Source organism: Mustela nigripes, chromosome 13 (assembly GCF_022355385.1).
Source record: "Mustela nigripes isolate SB6536 chromosome 13, MUSNIG.SB6536, whole genome shotgun sequence".
NCBI classification, from domain to species: Eukaryota; Metazoa; Chordata; class Mammalia; order Carnivora; family Mustelidae; genus Mustela; species Mustela nigripes.
The window spans coordinates 43,692,651-43,710,866 of record NC_081569.1 but is presented as its reverse complement, the minus strand read 5'-3'; the positions used below and the strand labels follow the sequence as shown (position 1 = coordinate 43,710,866).

Sequence of the window (18,216 nt, the reverse complement as noted above, 5' to 3'; positions counted from 1 at the left end):
ACTGACTTTGTTGTTGTTAAAGACTTTATTTATTCGTCAGAGAGAGAGAGAGAGAGAGCAAGCAGGGGGAACAGCAAGCAGAGGGAGAAGCGTGCTCCCCAGTGAGCAAGGAGTCCAGTGTGAGAATGGATCCCTGCACTCTGGGATCATGACCTGAGCTGAAGGCAAATGCTTAACCAACTGAGCCACCCAGGCATCCCTTACACATGTTTCATTTCAGTCCCATAGTAGCTCCATTAGAAACTATAAGAAGGGGGGCGGTGTTTGCCCCACTTTACTGACTTTGAAGGAGAAGTTCAGGTGCCATGCCCAAGACTATATACATGGGGAATGGCAGAGCAGGGCTTTGAACCAAGGAGCAGAACTCCAAATCAAACACCTTTTCCTCTAGGACCCCTTGAGGAGCCCTGTTGGTGACTTAGGGATGGGAAACTCTAGGAAGGGGCCTCCATTTCCTTTCGCTAAACTGTCTCTTGTCTTCAAATAAGTTCTGTCTTGGCTGTGATTCTGTTTCCGCTTCCTTCTTCCCATCACCCGCTCCACTCTCATTCCCCCCCCCTTTTTTTTTCCCCTGGGATTTTTGGCAGAAGACAGAGAGGAGGAATCCACTGCCAAGTCCTTTATTAAGGAAGGCTTGACGGTGATGTTGGGGCTTCACTCACCAACCCTGCAGAGGCTGGGGGGAGGGGACATAGAGGGCACCCGAGGTTAGGCCACTCCCAAGCTGGGGGTTGGTGGGGACAAGGGGAGTGTCCTTCTCCATCTCAGCCCCCACCCAGCTGTGAAAGCCAGTGGTGATGTTCCCAGAAGAGCATCCCGGCTGGGAGGGAGGAAACCGCCTATTCCCTCGTGGGACTTCCTCTCTCACGGTGTGTGCGTTGTGGGGGGTGGAGGGGTGGGCAAGGGATCGGGAGTGAGAGGACAAGGAAATACCATTTTCTGAGCGATTGTGCCAAGATATAGCAGATTATCATCGAATCATTTAAAGCAATTTCCAGATCAGACTTGGAGAGGTTAGTTGACTTGTCCAAGGCCACACAGTCTGTGAGGGGCAGAACGCTAAGGACGCGGGCCGAGTCTCGCTGCTGGCTCTCCCCACGACTCCTGGAGGTGTCTGGGGACCTGGCAGGAGGCTCTCGACGCTCACCTCAGGGCAGTCCAGAGGGGGCTCCCAGCAGGGGGCGCCCCGAGCCCCGGTCCCAGGACGCCGGGCGCGCCTCCAGCCGGCGCCTGGGACGGGGCCGCCGCTCCGCCCTCTCGGCTGCTCCGCGGCTCCGCGGGCGGGCAGCCGGCCGGGAGCAGAGCAGAGCCGTGCGGCGCGCACCCCGTCGCGTCCGCCGTGCCCGTCCAGCGCAGCCTCTCGCCGTGAGTAGCGCCCATCTGCGGGCTCGACGGGCGCGACAGGGCGCGCGGGGCTGGGGCTGGCGGGGGCAGGTTGCCCCGGGGTGCGCTCTCGGGTTCCCCGAGCCCGCCGCCCGGGTCCCTCACACCGTACCCCCTCCACCCCCGTCTGGGGGGTTTGGCCGGCCTTGCCCTCGGGAGCTGTGGCCGGTCCCCGGCCTGTCCGCTGTGCTCTCGGGCGCGCTCTGAAGCCTGGCACTTTGACCCTAGGGACGAGGGACGGGGTGGGAGCGACTGGCCGAGGCTTGGCACCCAGGGCTGGACCGGGGGAGGGGTGGGAGATAGGAAACAGATTTTCATCAATTTAGGGCCCCCATGAAGGGGAGAGCACTACAGATTTCCGGGAGGAGAGGGGCTAGTCTTCTCTGCAGCCACCTCCAACACCTCCTCTCCCATTTGCACAAGGACGTGATTCCAGAAGGCTGCTCCACACACAGTCAGCTTGCTTGTGGCAGAATGAATCTGTGGTCCCCGTCGTCATGGGCCCGGGGCCACTAGGGAGGCAATGAGGGTAGCCAGTAAGTTTGCAGCAGGCTGGGATAGAAGGGCATAGGAGGGCGTTGTCAGTAGTTGACCCTGACTCTGGGCCAGGCATTGTGGACTGTCTCCTGGCATGTGTGGATCTGGCTGGTCCTCACCATAACTTTGCGAGGTGGTGATTAGTGTTCTCACTTTAGGAGTGAGAAAATGAGTTCCAGAAAGGTGAGCATGGAGGCCATGCAGGTAGTGGTAGGTTGGGGGTGCACCCTGGGAGAGAGGGAGCCCTAGCTGGTTGCCTCAGAAGCAGGTGGGAAGGTCCCTGGGGCCAGGTGGAGAGAACAGCCCCTGGCACCTTGTACTCTAGAATCCAGTGGAGGGCAGCTGGGGGCTGCTGCTGTGGTTTTCATCTCTGTTTCCCAGCTGCCTCCATGTAAGTTATTTCTGGGAGACTCCTGGTGACTAAGGGGAGCTGGTGCCTTGGCCTCTTCACCAGTACTTTCAGAGTCCTGTTCTTCTCCCAAGTTGCAATTTAACGGTAAAGTGACCCCACTGATAATTCAGCTGCTTTGGAAGAGGCTTGGACAGGGGGTGCAGGGTGTGTATGGTTGGGGGTGAGTGTGTGCTGGTCTGGAGCAAGTTTTCAGCCGGCAGGAATGAGACCTGAGCTGACCCTGACCACCCCCCTGAGGTTTCCCTCCTTATTAGACATGAGGGTGAACGAGCAGGCTGTCTAGTGGAGCTGGACCTTCGTTAGAAAAATGGGTTTTCTCATGTCAGCTTAGGCAAATCGCTGATCTCTGGGCCCGAGCTTCCTCATCAGAGTTTGATTGGGGCTGGTCAGAGGCTTGACTGCATGGAGGGGCTCTGTAATGCCGGAGCTCCTTCCCTTCTGTGGGCAGTCTCCATACAGCCTGAGTGTGATGATTCCTAATGTGGGGGAAGGTATAAGAGGACAAGCTTGCCTGCCCCCTTGCAATGGTCCCATTTCACTGACTGACACTGGGTGAGGTGGGATGAGGATCTCCAAATGACCAGGAGAGTGAGATGGGGTCAGTGAGTGAGAGGATTTAGTAGGGTAGAGGGTTCCCTGCAGGGTGATCCTCTAGCCTTGGAGGCTTCCTCCTAAGTTGTCCCTCCGGAGGCCACTGGCTTCCCCAACCCCGGTGCTATACTGGAGGGTTGAGGGGGCTGTCCTCAGAAGCCCAGACAAGAACAGCTGGAGTGGGCTAGCTGTGGGATCCCCTGTCTGGACCTCAATTTCCTTCTTTTGTCAAACTAGTGGATTATAGGGGTGACTGGGTGGCTCAGTGGGTTAAAGTCTCTGCCTTTGGCTCAGGTCATGATCCTGGAGTCCTGGGATCGAGCCCCGCATTGGGCTTTCTCTTCAGTGGGGAGCCTGCTTTCTTCCCTCTCTCTCTGCTCTGACTCTCTGCCTACTTGTGATCTCTGTCTGTCAAATAAATAAATAAAATCTTAAAAAAATTTTTTAAAAAACCAACAACAAGTGGATAATAGACCAGATAGCAGTGGTTTGTCAAGCTCCTCCTGCCACCAGTGAATTCTTACCCAGAGCCCCAACTTATTGTATGGATAAAGGGGGAGATGCTCTGTCTGTCCTTCCTCATGCTGGTGTCTAAAAAGCCCCTGGATAACCTTTGAGGTTCCCTTTTGTGAGGTTCTAGGAAATCTGTGTTAAACTTCAGAAGGGTTGCCTATTATGAGGGTTGAGGGCAGGATTATGAGTCCTAGTGATTCCATTAAGAGAAATGTGGGCATGAAGGTGGGTTTCACCCTTGGAATGTCTGGAGCAGACATCCTGTGCTTCTGACCAAAAGCTGTAGCTGTGTCCCTCCCCTCAGCCATGTTGTTTCATCTTCTCAGGGCCAGAAAGGTACCTGTGCCCTGGGGCCTTCTCTGGGTCCTAACTGGTGACTATAATTTCACCTTGGAATTTCTCCCCTTTAGTTTTATGTCCCTAAATTGATAGAATTGATAAATTGATAAAATGCAAATTCCTCTTGGGGAGAGATAATTAGGAAAATGCTTTAAGTTGTTATTAGTTGTTTTTACCTGATGAAGCGGCTGAGCAGAGAAGGGAGGCTGGGCCCTACATTTAAATCAACAAATATTTAGGGAGTGCCTATTATATACCAGCAGTGACAGAGGGACATAGGTGAGAATGTGACAACCACTGCCCTCATGGGGCTCCAAGACAGGAGGCAGGAAGGAAGGAATTCATATTTGTTGGAACCATCCAAACACTATGCAGGTCATTTTACAGGTTTATCTCATTTGTCATAATGTAGATCTTAGTCTCATTTTTTATTATGTAAAATTTTGATTGCATACAAAATAAGTGCACATTTCACATATCCATGTAACCACGACCCAGAGCAAGAAACAGTATTCATTGCCAGCACCCGGAAACTCCCGTTTCCCAGACATAACCCCTCACCCAGGGATAAACCACTATTCTGACTTTTAGCACCATAGATGAGTTTTGTCTAAGTGGTCTGTTGTGGTCTTAAGTATGTGGTCTTTTGTGTCTGGATTCTTTCAGCTTGTGAATTTTATCCATTTGGTTACATGTAGTGGTAGTTTATTATTGTTATAGAATAATTCCGTTGTATGGGTATAGCTCAATTTACTTATCTATTCTTCTACTGATGGCCCTTGGGTTGTTTCCAATTTGTAGCTATTACTAATAGTGCTGCTGTGAACATTCTACCATGGACCATCCTGGAAAACATCTACATGCATTTCTCTTGGGTATGTCCATAGAAACTGCCCAACAGATTTCTAAAGTGGTTGTCCCAGAATATGCTTCTCCTGGCAGTGTCTGAGAGTTCTGTCTGCTCCACATAGTCACCAACAGTGACCAACAGGCACTGTCCAGACTTATTTTCCATGTCAGTGTTTTGAAGCTCCGAAAAATTGTCCTGTGCTCAGTATGTGCAGAAGTGATAGAGCTGAGATTCCAGCTCAGTCCTGTGTGCCTGTAGGGTCTGTGCCTTCTCCTTTGGGGTTAGACACAGACAATTATGAGCCAAAATATGAAAGCTCTAACCCTAAAAATGTATGAAGAGACCGCTCTGGGAATTTAAAGGGGGAGGGGGAATTTAATCTGTTTTGATGAGAAATAGAGTTATGGAGCCTCACGGAGTTGGTGGCATTTGAGCCAGGTCTTGTGCGAAGGAAATGGTTTTGCTGGGAGGGCTCTCCAGGTGGGCCTTTCATGGAAAGGGCCCAGCTTGAGCTGATGCATGGCAGGGGTGAAAGTTTTGAGGGAATGGGAAAGGTCTCATTTGGCTGGAATATGGTCTCATTTGGCTAGGATATGTGGGGGGAGGGGGCTAAGGCTGGAAAGTTTAGTTGGGACCAAACTGGTGGTCCTAGTTTGTCCTCAGGGTGCTCCCTTGTCCCCTAGCCCCTGGCTACACCTGGAGCTCAATGCAGGGGCTCATCATTTTGCTGGGAGTGGGGGCTGCTTTGAATCCAGCTCAGCTCCCGAGAGCAAATGGAGCTGGCCTGTTTCCTAATGGAGGATCTTAGCTACTCTGGGGAGGGTCTTTGCTGTTCTAGGGACTGGTCTCAGGGTATCTGTCAGAAGAATTTTTTGGAATTTTCTGCTTCCCTCTAGGTGTGTGAAATGAGCACCACCCCCCCCCCCCCTTAGGACCTGCCTGACCCCAAAGAAGGTGGTAGATAGCTGTCCTTTGCCACCCTCTGGGCTAGTCTCGGGAAATTTTCCAGGATGGGGGTTTGGTGTGTGTGTTAGTGAGAGGGTATAGCTTCAGATTTTGGTCAAGCCAGACTTTCTAGGATGATCCCAAAACCTTTTCTCTAGAAGGGAATTGAAATGCTTTTCTCCACTTTTCTCCATTGCTGTGGGAAGCAGAAACACTAAGACTAGCCTAGGATGAGTCATGTATTAACAGTAATAATCACCTTTCTTATTTGCTTATGAGTTTATGCCCCAATCACAAATGGATCCACACACGGCTGTGTGAAATATACGTTTACAGATGAGGGGACTGAGGCCCAGAGGGTGCCAGCCTGTGTGGGTTAGACAGCTACATACCCAGGGTAGTCTAGAACTGGGGCCCTGGGAACCTGCTCTTTTTTGTAGCCCATGTTTGCTGGGCTCAGGCTAGCACTGGGTGAAGACCGAGCAGGAGGGAGGCTGCCTGATGGACCATGGGCATCAACAGGCAGTAATTTGGCAAGTGACCGGGAGTTAGGCTCTGGAGCCAGGCTGGCTCTGCCTGGGGGACTTCAGGGATGTGCAGCCCATGGGAAGGAGGGAGGTAGGCAGCATCATGGTAATAGAGCTACGGTGTGCAGGGGGCAGCGCCGGAGGAACGAGTGTGAAATGTATACATTATCTGGGAGCTGGAACAGCTTCAGCCACTTGGCATCGATGAGACGCACCCTTGTGTGAGGCTGCCTCCACCCAGCCTGGTGAAAACAGTCTTTTGGGGCTCATGGGGCCCTGGGTGTGGTTGGTATCTGATTGCCAGGCAGAAGAAAAGTTGCCAATGCTAGCCAAAATGAGCTTGGAGAGGCCTGTGCTAATGACTCTTGAGACACACAGCCACAGGCAGCTGGTTGTAACATTGTCATTTTCAGACTGTGCCCTGGGTCCTTCCCTTGGGGTGCTGTCCAGGGTGGCATGGGGCTGTCCCAGGAATGGGTGAGCTTTTTGGGGCAGGGAGATCCCAGGGGAGGATGCAAACAGTCTTCTTCTGGTGGGGTGGTGAACGCTCTCCATGGCTCAGGATTGTCCTCTGGCTCTTACTGAGGGGCTCTGGGCAGGTAGTTGGTCCATTTTATAGATGAGGACTCTGAGGCTCTCTGACAAGAGATGAGGTCACAGAGCTAGTTGTGGGCTGCATTGGAATCAGAACCTCCAGCCCCTGACTGCTGGTGCCTCCTATAATTTGCTCCACCACTCCTGTCCCTCTTTCCCTTGGAGTGATGAGTGAGAGTTTACAAATCAGTTTAGACTCACAGCTGGGTGGCGCAGCCCCTCCAGGAGCTGAGGTCATGATAATCCCTTACATTTCCACTGCATTTTAGAGTTTACAAAGTAATTTCATGATTTGCAGGTTTTTAACAGGATAAACCTGTTTAGCAGATGGGGAAGCTAAGTGTGGCAGTTTAAATGACTCAGGCAATTGGGACTCGAACCCAGAACTTCTGACTCAAAGATGAGCACTCTCTCTCCTGCCTTGTGGCTGCCTCTTTTTCTCAGCCAGCCTGAATTTCATGAGAACAAATCACTGAAGCTGGCCATGGGGCTGTTTCTCTGAACTTGTTTGGAGCAGATCTAAATAAGTGAGGAGGCCTCCTTTCCTGTCTCCGTAACAGGTTCAGATTGATAGAAATCAGTAAGAACCATACATTGTCAGTCACTGGTGAGAATAGGCTTGGGCAGGCTAGTCCTTGAGGAACTAGGGCTGTGGATTATCTTTAAATTATGAGCTCTTGTGCAGCCGATTACTTTTAGGCCCAGACTCTTAGGCCTGTGCCGATATTCCCGGCTGTCCTGACCTCGGGTTTCCTCTGGTTTCAGGGCTGTATGCTCCAGGCCTCAATGAGGAGCCCAAACATGGAGACGTTCAAACAGCAGAAGGTGGAGGACTTTTATGACATCGGAGAGGAGCTGGGCAGGTAAGAGGCTGGGAGAGGTGGAGGGGACGCCTCTCCTGGGGCAGTGTTTGCTTGATCAGGTAAGCACGGGCTTGTCATGCGATTCCTGGGAAGCTTTAAAAACAATCCTGAGGAATTCATCTTCAGGTGTGGCTTTGCAAATAGCAGTCTCTGTGGAAATAACGACTTGCCAGTGGAAGGGACTACAATTCTTGGGCCCTGTGGTTTCCGAATTGCCTGGCTGACAGTAAGGGCAAATCTTAAGGATTCTTGTTTCATCTGTTCCTTTGCTCACGAAGCCCTCCCCAGACTCTGGACCCACACCTGGCCTGTTGGTTTTCTTCTCTGAGTCCCACTTGGGATTCTCCATGGCTCTTGGGATTTTGTTTCATAAGCCCAGTGCCTGAATGGAGGTGAAGTAATCCTCCTGAAAATGGATTTGTCTTGAGTAAGAGGCCACTCAAGCCTCGTCAGGAAGGTTCCTAGGATCTGAGTTATCGGTTGCATTTTTAGCTTGGCTAAGTCCCAAATGCAGCCAGGGATGAATTCTGAGTTCTGAAAGTAATTACTGTGTGGAAAGAAATGAAGATGATCCGAGGCTTTCTTCTTCTTCTTCTTCTGCTGCTGCTGCTGCTTCTTCTTCTGCTTCTCTTTTTTTTTAAAAGATTTTATCCATTTATTTGACAGAGATTACAAGTAGGCAGAGAGGCAGGCAAAGGGGGGAGGCGGGAAGCAGACTCCCTACTGAGCAGAGAGCCTGATTGGGGCTGGATCGCAGGACCCTGAGATCATGACCTGAGCTGAAGGCAGCGGCTTAACCCACTGAGCCACCCAGGCGCCCCAAGAATCTGCTAATATTTAAATGGCTCTTCAGTGATTACAGAACACCAGCACTAGAGTCTGAATTTCACTCTCATTTTTCATGTAAGGAAGCTGGTCCAGAGAGTTTAAGCAAATTGCCCAAAGTTGCCCAGCTGGAGAGTGACATGGCCAAGGTCTGGCCAGTCCAGTTTGTACCTGCACACCTGTTATGCCTTTTCCAATAAGTACAGCACTTGCATACTCCTGTGAGCCCACCAGTACACCCAGCCTCAGCCCCTCACATCCCTAGCAGAATAAAAATGTGGGGGTTGAAGGCCGTCACTATATCCATGACGCGAACAGGAGGCCTTCCCTCTTTATAGAACTCTTGGATTCAGGCCCAATATTCTCTTACTTTTATTTATTTATTTTATTTTAAAATGTGTATGTATTTATTTTTAAAAAGATTTTTAATTTATTTATTTGACAGAGAGAGAGGGATCACAAGTAGGCAGAGAGCAGGCAGAGAGAAAGGGGGAAACAGGCTCCCTGCTGAGCAGAGAGCCTAATGTGGGGCTCGATCCCAGGACCCTGAGATCATGACCTGAGCCGAAGGCAGAGGGTTAACTCACTGAGCCACCCAGGTGCCCCTAAAATTTTTATTATTTTAAAAAATTTATTTATTTGAGAGAGAGAAAGAGAGAATGTGTGGGGGAGGGGGGTGAGGGAGAGGAAGAGAGAGAATCTTCAGGCTGACCACACCTGAGTGTGGCACCTGATGCAAGGCTTGATCCCAAAACCCCGAGATTATGACCTGAGCTGAGATCCAGAGTTGTATTCTCAACTGACAGAGCCACCCAGGTGCTCCATCTCTTACTTTTATTTTATTTTTTTTAATTTTATTTATTTATTTGACAGAGAGAGATCACAAGCAGGCAGAGAGGCAGGCAGAGAGAGAGGAGGAAGCAGGCTCCCCGCTGAGCGGAGAGCCCGATGCGGGGCTCAATCCCAGGACCCTGAGATCATGACCTGAGCCGAAGGCAGAGGCTTTAACCCACTGAGCCACCCAGGTGCCCCTCTTACTTTTATTTTTAAAGACAAAACAGAAAGAGCTTCAAAGCCAGAGGAGGCTTACTTCATGAAGAGGGTACATTACTTCAAGCCCAGGGAGCACTTGTCCTGGCTGACTGGCTGGGTTGGGGAGTGAAGGCCTGCAGAGACCCAGGAGGGGCACGAGTCCTTAGCCTTCTGTCTGAGCTGACTGCCACTGACAATCCAGGGCCTGGAGAAGGTATAGGAAGAAGACAGGGCCAGAGGTGGGGAGGTGGTCAGTGGGAGTCCACCTCTGAATGGGAAGCCACGTGCTTCTCCTGACATGGTGCTCCCAGGTCCTTCCCAGGGGGAGAAGATGGCAAGCCTAGCAGCAGACCCTGGCAGGTCCTGCCCATGGCGTTTGATTCAGTAGCCTCACCTCAGCCACATCCTACATGGAGGGGTCTGTGCCAAGTGCTCTGGGCACAAAGATGAGCAAAACATAGAGAGTTTCTGCCCTCCTGGAGCTCCGGCCTGGTAGTGGGTGCAGCCATGCACATGCCAAGAGCAGAGTTGGAAGGGACCTTTTTGGGGTGGGGGGCTCTGAAGAAGGAAGTCGAGGCCGGTTTTTAGGGAATTCACCTATTATTCCTTCTTAGTCCTGTGTCTCCGCACCTTTGTGTATCAGGGCTGTTAGAGCTGGAAGCGGCCTCTTGTTCTCCGGTGGGTGGGTCTGTACCACACAGGGTGAGTGGGTCCGTACCTCACAGCCTGGGAGCTTTGGATCCCCCCCACCCTGCCAACCCCGCCTCTGACATGGTATGGGTAAGAGGCTGCAGAACCCCCAGGCCTTTGGAATGGCTTGACCTCCTAGGGTTTGTGGTCAGGAGGCCAGATGAGCTAGAAGGCCTTTAGAGATCCTTTCTTCTACGTTCTTCATCTGAAAACTGAGGAGACCAGGGCTCAGGGAGGAGGGAAGGTCTTGCTGGGAGCAACAAGTAGGCTGGAGCTAGAGCTGTCTGCAGATGAGTGCTCCGATTCAGAAGAGACAGTCCTATTTTTATCCCCTCCTCTCCTTTTCTTCACTTAACTTGCCATTGAGGAGCTACTGTGTGCCGGCTACTATCCAAGGCAGTGGTGAACAGACAGACACATCCCTGTCCTTTTAAAGCTTGTGATCCATTGGTGAAGAAAGGCAATAACCCCATGAACAGGGGACCCAAAGGGATAACTTTTTTTAAAACATGTGTTAAGAGCTGTGCAAGGGGAGAGCGGGAGGGACTGTGAGAGTATAGGGCACAAGTTTGAGACCAACTGGTCAGGGACTGCTGCTCAGAGGAAGTGACTGTTCATTTAAAAGCTGAGAGGTAAACATGTAAGCAAAGGCAACAGCATGGACACAGGTTCAAAGGTGGGGTAGAGCCTGCTGAAATATGAGCTGTGGGCAAGCAGCAGTACGTGGGGTTGGAGACAAGGGTGGAGGCCAGAGCCAGCCAGTGAGCCTCCTGTCAGCACAGAGTGGTGGCCATGTTAGGCCTTAGGGGTCAACACAGATGGGAATTTGTGTCCCCTTCCTAGCTGTGCAACCTTAGGACAACTTACTCAACCTCTCTGGGACTCTGTTCTTGTACTCATTAGAGAGGAATAACAACAGTATGTAGCCCATGATTGTGGGGTTAAGTGAGCTGCTAAGTCTCTGGTGCCCCTCACAGGGCCAGGCATGGGGTAAGTGTTCAATGAACAAGAGCTTCTGGCCTTTGAAGTCCGTTTGGGGCACTGAGGCCCTGCCTCTCACCTCTGCAGCCCCCTCGGAGGGAGTCTGCAGGAAGAATGGGGTTGAGTCATTCTTATTTTGGGAAGAGCATAAACCTGGCTTCCTCAGCTCTCGGTGAGCACCTTAGGCTAGACCCATGGATGTCTTACTGATTTTAACTCCTCATTCAAGTCCTTACTGTGCACAAGTGAACATGACTGACACTGGTTTCCATGCTCACAAACCCAATGTTGAACAAAGGAAGCCAGACTCAAATGAGTCCACGCTGCGTTAAGTCCGTTTGTGTAAAGTTCAAAAACAGGCAAAATCAATCAGTGTTGCTAAAAGCCAAATAGTGCTTATTCTTGAAGAACCAGTGACTGGAAGGGGGCACGAGGAAGGTTTCCGGGGGGGATGGGTATCGTTCTGTTTCTTCACCTGGGTGCTTGTTTCACTGATGCATTCTTTTCATGGAATTATATCAAGTCATACATGTTTAGGTCCATCTTCCTGTAGGCGTGTGAAACCTTAATTAAAACCATGCATTATCCAACAAGGAATCTTTCACTCTCCTCCTGGTCCTGGTCTGGTGCCCAAAGCACAAGTTTTTTATTCCTTCGGAGGCCTTATATGTCTTGACCCTACAAGTAAGAGGACATCTGTGAGAAAAGCTGCAGAATCCGCCTTTGGATCAGGACAGCGTGCCTGGAGGGTACACTGGAGGGTCCTGGGTTGTGGCCCCATTTGAGCTCTTGCATCTTGCCTGATTTCTGGCTCACGGTGCCGAGTACAGACACTTGGCTGTGCTCCCATTTTGGGACCAGCCTGCTGGGGATGCTGGAGATCATCTTCTATTTCTGGGAATGCTTGGAGTAATGCTGGCTTGTAGATTCTGGCTTCTCCCAGCCTTGGTACCTGGGGCTAGGTAGAGCAGGGGAATAGGGGAGGGAGAGCAGGACTTACAAAGAAAAACCCACCCAACTCCTTCTTTTCAGTTAAGGCTAGGACCAGAGAGGGGAAGTGTCTTGTCCAAGGTCACTCAGGGGTGGGGACAGGTGGTCTGACTCTTCTGAAGAGTTCTGACACACCCTAAGAATTGACACCCTAAGTTCTGACACACCCTAAGAACTCACAAAGCACAAACTCATTTTGGCTCTCATTTAAATGTTTCTGGTGAGTGGGGAGAATATATGTCCGGGTGGTCTTTGCTGTTTGACCCTGAGGGTAGGGTAGCAGTGTCAGGGTCAGGAAGGTGAGCATTTGGGAAGGAGTGGTGTTCCTCAGAGGAAGGGCACTGGTAGATAAGCCCTCCCTCTGGGAAAGTACGCCCAAGAATAGAAACTATTTTAACGTATTTGATGTCTGTCCTATAATAATCAGCACTTTCTTCTTTCCTTGTGCTTATATTACTTTCCTTTACTTAGACTGTTATATTAACATAAAATCGTAAAACATTATGCTGAACTGGATCTCAACAAGAAGTTAGTCCCAATCTCAATTTTATAGACAAGGAAAGTGAGGCTGATGAAGTGGGGGGTGATTTTGTCCAAGGTCACAGACTAAGCAACATAGAAGGTGGAGCTTAAAGAAGCTTTTCAACTACACTGTACTGGCTTCAATAAACAGACAAATATTTACCAATATGTTCATTCAACTTTTTTCTGCAGCTCCAGCTCTGTCCAAGAGCCTACCCCACCATGACCCCACATGTACCCCTCACCCCGTCTCCTCTTTGCTGGCGAAGACACCAGCCACAAGCCCTGTTACTTACAGGAGGCTTATGTGTGCAAGGTGCCCTGCGAGGCATGTAACATACAGAATCCCCTTTCGTAGGGGGACAGGAGCCTTGGGCCAGGGAAGGAGTCACTGTTCTCCAGCCTCGCCCTCCCTAAGCAGCACTAAGGAATTCCCTGTGACATCCATATTGATAGGGCTGCCTGCCAGACCCGAGTTACCTGATGGGGTTCCCTGTGGTTAAGATCACATACTCAGCTTAGCCAGGGCAACCTCTTTTGGGAGAGAAACAAGACCTGCAGGAATGTGTAAAACCCAGGCTGGGTTCTATGGCCCAGTCTAGCCACAAAGCACTATAGGAAACTACAATAGCAGGTGTTTAGGTTAACCTGTCTCAGTCCTTGGGAAAAGGTTTCTGAGGTGACCTCTGAAGTAAAGGAGCTCTTATTATTTCTTTTTAAATTAAAATTTTCCTTTTTAAATTATAGAAGCAATGCATGGCAAAGAATTCAAGTAAAAAGTCACCTCCCTCCACCCTCCTGCCTTGTCTCATGCCCACAGCTGGACTCTGATGATAATTTTTCTTCTGTCCCCTTTCAGAACTTTTCTAAGTAAAGCAAGTGTATACAGGGACCCAGATGGGATCACATGACCATAGCAATCTACTACTTTGTTTTTTCGCTTAATGAAATACATTGACTATCTTCTTATAGCACTATTTAGAGATCTATGAGACTTATTTTGGATGAAAGTTTTTTTTTTAACATAAAGAACTGAAGAAGGCAAGTTAAGCCAATGAGAGATTAGCAGCCTTAACTCAGCAACTATTTATTTATTTATTTATTTATTTATTTATTTATTTGACAGAGAGAGATCACAAGTAGGCAGAGAGGCAGGCAGAGAGAGAGAGAGGAGGAAGCAGGCTCCCCGCTGAGCAGAGAGCCGGATGGGGGACTCGATCCCAGGACCCTGGGATCATGACCTGAGCCGAAGGCAGCGGCTTAACCCACTGAGCCACCCAGGTGCCCCAACTCAGCAACTATTTTTATTTCTGAGTTCTACCTTCTTATTTTTCCAGGGCTACTTCTCATGCCCACACAGCCCCTCCTCTTTTGTGTCTGCTTGAGGCACATATGTTCAGAGTTAACATTCCCTCCGGTGCTGGGCTACTGGTCAGGCTGGGGAGGCCGTGGAGAGCAGGGTAGCATTCATGGCCCTGGGACTGCCTAGGTGAGGCCTCTCTCACATTTGTGTGTACCAGGCTGTCCGCTCTTTGAAGGCAGGTTCTCTTATTTTGTTTTCTGTTTGTTTACATTTGTATTTAAATTCCAGTTAGTTAACAGGGAATGTAATACTAGTTTCCTGTATACCATAGAGTGATTCAACACCTCCATGCAACCCCTAGGTCTTACCATGACAAACGCTCTCCTTAAGCCCCATCGCCTCTCTCCTTCCCACCCAGGTTCTTATTTCGAGTATCACTGTAGCACTGAGATGGAGGCCAGAGAGTCCAACAACTTCTGTGATGTCTCCTTGCTCTTTCCTTCAAGGTCTAGGTCAAATGCTGTCTCCCCAGAAAAGCTGTCTGACCCACCCGAACCTACTCTATCCCCTTAATTAATAGTTAATATCCCCTTAATTAATAAGGGGTATTTAATTACCTCTTATTCTGGACCCACATCCCTATTAAGTGCTCAGGTCATCATACTTCGTGTTACCTGAAAGGATTCCCGTAGCCGTCTCCCCACCGAGGTTTCCTCCCCACTGGGCTCCCCTCTGTAGTGTCCAGAGCAGGCCTTTTACACTTGAGAAGTGCTCCCCTCCCCCAGATACCTTTCACTGAGCAGCAGCGCTGTCTGGAACCTCCCCTGAGTTAAATCTGAGGCAGAAAAATCTCAGCCACGTGTCCTAGTACCACCGGTCTTGAAATCCATAAACGTCCAGGATTTCGCAAACACCAAGCAGAAAACAAAATGCAATAATTACCCCCATTTCATGGACACACATTATTATATTTAATCCTTGTCATATCCTGTGAAGTAGTTATTGCTCCATTTTATAGGTGGAGAGACTCGGTCTCCAAAATGTTAGGTACCTGCCTCAAGAAATTAAGATCTACCGTATGAAGGAGAAGTCAACTGGGAAATTACATTTTGTGCAACACAGCAAAACTCAGAGAAAGACAGAAATAAAAGCCAGGAACTTTGTTGGTCAGAGCCCTATCTGCTGCCCTGGGCTGGGATTTTTGTGCCTTTCTGATCACATACATGCTTATATTTCCTGTTGCTGGGAAGGTGAACGTGGCTGACATGTGGTAAGAATCTTCTGTGCTCACATCAATGTCTGTGCCGGGTAGTTCCTATTGTTCTAGAACAGTATGAGCTGGATCACATTTCCACTTCACAGATGAAGAAACTGAGGCTCAGAGAACTTCTACAGGGTACTCTGTCCCTCATTCCTGGCCACTAGCACCAAGCTTGTCTTCTTTAGGCCCAGGAAGCTCTCAGCTTGGTGTTAGTGGCAAGGTAGCCTTTGGGCCGTAGCTATGCCCTGACCAAGCCAGTGTTTCTGAAAGATGAGTGGGGTGTGTGGATGCGTACGTTCATGTACATACTCTAGGTCATTATCACAGTCCAATGATCCCTCCTGGCACCCACTGGCGATGGGCACCATGATGGATACAGGACACTTGGGGCTCAGGCCTTGCCCCAGAAGAGCTTAGGCTCAGTTGGGGCACAGGGGTGCTGTCCTCAAATGAAATGAGATGGAACAGGACATAAGCTAATAGGGGGACCCTAAAAACATGTGCCAGTTGTTCAGAGGAGGAGGTTATCACTTGCGCAGGACAGCTCCTCACAGTCTAGTCCAGGAGGCAGCAGGTAACCACTCTAAGATTAGGGCTCTGCCAGGGACTGGGGAGCAGCAGGCCTGGGCTTGGGCAAGAAGAACACATGGTGGGGGTTGAAGGGTGGGGCTGTGGGAAGGACAGGCGACAGCAGAGGGCCCTGGGTGCCAGAGGCCATGGAAGAAGGAGGGAGGCGCTTTCATCACCCATTGTTAGGAAAACAAAGCACAGAGCCACTCGAACAAAGTGGCTGCATTGCCCACGCTTCTGTCAGAAGCTGGCACATGGGACAAATCGCTAGCCCTGAGGGGTAGGTGTCATTGAGCTCAGTTTGCATTAGGAAAACTCTAAGAGCTGGTGGGGGGTATCACTGAAACCATTATATACCTATATCTACCGTGTATACTCTCTTTTCCACTTCACCACCAGCATGGATATTTGTGTTGTGCTGTTTTCCACTCAACCCTGTTTTATATACACCGTTCCATGTATCCCGAGTCCATATAACTTAAGCATTTTTTGCTTCAAAATAATTTCAAATTTAATTAAAAAGTTATCAGAATAACAGAAATCCCACATATCCTTTATTCAGATGCACTGATTTTTAACATTTTGTCCCTTCGTCCCTCCTTCCCTCCCCCTCTCCCCCTCCTCTCCCTCCTCTCCCCTTCCTTTCTGTCTATCTGACCATCTGTTATTGCTTCTGAACCATTTGAAAGCACTTTGCCGACATGATGCCTCTTTATCCCCTACGACTTGATTATGGATCTCCTAAGGGCGTGACTGCTCTTTTTCCATATCTACAGAACAGTTTTCAGCTTCGGGACACTTAACTCTGATATAATATTTTTATCTACACTGTCAACCTCATTCCAGTTTTGTCAATGGTTCCATTAGTGTTATTTTTTGTTTGTTTTTAAAGATTTTATTTACTTATTTGAGAGAGAGCACAAGCAGAGGGGTGGACGGAGGGAGAGGGAGAAGCAGACTCACCACTGAGCAGGGAGCTCAATGCGGGACTCGATCCCGGGACTCCAGGATCATGACTTCAGCCAAAGGCAGACGCTTAACGCATTGAGCTACCCAGGCGCCCCTCCATTAGTGTTCTCTATGGCCATTTTCTCCCTGCACAACAAGATCCAGTGCAGACCATACACTGTGTTTTGTTGCCATATCTCTAGTCTCCTTTATTTTATTTTATTTTTTTAAAGATTTTATTTATTTGGGACGCCTGGGTGGCTCAGTGGGTTAAGCTGCCTTCGGCTCAGGTCATGATCTCAGGGTCCTGGGATCGAGTCCCGCATCGGGCTCTCTGCTCAGCAGGGAGCCTGCTTCCCTCTCTCTCTCTCTGCCTGCCTCTCCATCTACTTGTGATTTCTCTCTGTCAAATAAATAAATAAAATCTTTAAAAAAAAAAAAAAAAAGATTTTATTTATTTATTTGTCAGAGAGAGAGAGAGAGAGAGAGAGAGAGTGAGCACAGGCAGGCAGAGTGGCAACAGAGGCAGAGAGAGAAGCAGGCTCCCTGCCGAGCAAGGAGTCCAATGTGGGACTCAATCCCAGGACGCTGGGATCATGACCTGAGCCGAAGGCAGCTGCTTAACCAACTGAGCCACCCAGGTGTCCCTCTAGTCTCCTTGAATCTGGAACGGTACCTTAGGGCCATCATGACTCTGACATTTTTGAAGAATGCTAGCCTTAAAAAAATAAACAGACACAGTACAGTCCATATACATCTGTTAACTTCATAGCATTCTGCTGTAGAGACATTGCCAGTGTGCTTAAGTTCCCCCTGTTGTTTCTCACTACTAAAAATAAATGTTTCTGTGGACGCATTTGCTTACTTTCCTCTCTGCCTTATTTCTGCTGGGCGTATGCCCAGCGGTGGAATACCGGGTCGAAGGTTATGACTGATTTGTGTAATGGTTGAAACTAGATACTCAATCAGTTTACCAGGTCACCAGGAGGTGCTTATTTCTATGTGGCTTTGTCGATAGGCTTTCATTGTTTTTGTGTGCTTTTGGTACTTAGAGAGTTTCGTAAAGGAACATTTGTGTTTTCACAGTGGGGTTAATTTAAAGGGGTCAGGTCTTCTGTGCTTCTCCCTCAGTTCCAAACTTGGTTTCTTTATGTGACTTTGCTCTCCTTCATGGTGTTTATATTTCATTATATTTCCAGTCATTGGATAATTTGAAGTTTTGAGAGCAACACAAGGCAGGTAAGGCAAATATAATCATTCCCATTTTATAAATGATGCCGGTGAGGCTTGGGGAAGGTATGTGACCCAGCCTTGCCAGGACCAGAGGTAGAGAGCTCTTCCCTGTGGCCTCCCTCCCCTCAGAGGCAGAGGTGACACTGGTCTTCAGACCACAGAACTCTAGTAGAAGGTTCCGTGCCTTTGTCCATACTTATAGAAACTGGCTGGAAGGGGTCTCTAAGAAAGCTTTTTGAGAGCTCTGGCAGAGCAGTTTCCTGGGGAGGGGACTGCTTTTGAGGGCAGAGGAGAAGAGAGTGTTATT

The 18,216-nt window shown here is 49.5% G+C and overlaps 1 protein-coding gene across 2 annotated transcripts in view; it reads left to right on the top strand.

Moving 5' to 3' along the window:
* Positions 1 to 796: 796 nt before the first annotated feature.
* DAPK2 (death associated protein kinase 2) overlaps positions 797 to 18,216 on the top strand; it is a 117,686-nt gene continuing 100,266 nt past the window's right edge. Inside the window, exons 1-2 of one of the 2 annotated variants that reach the window (XM_059372225.1) lie at positions 797 to 869; positions 7,457 to 7,554. In XM_059372225.1, the coding sequence (XP_059228208.1) occupies positions 798 to 869; positions 7,457 to 7,554 (170 nt within the window). In that variant the 5' untranslated portion in view covers position 797. Of the gene's footprint in view, positions 870 to 1,262; positions 1,366 to 7,456; positions 7,555 to 18,216 lie in introns of those variants that run through there. The other variant, XM_059372226.1, reaches the window with a different exon arrangement.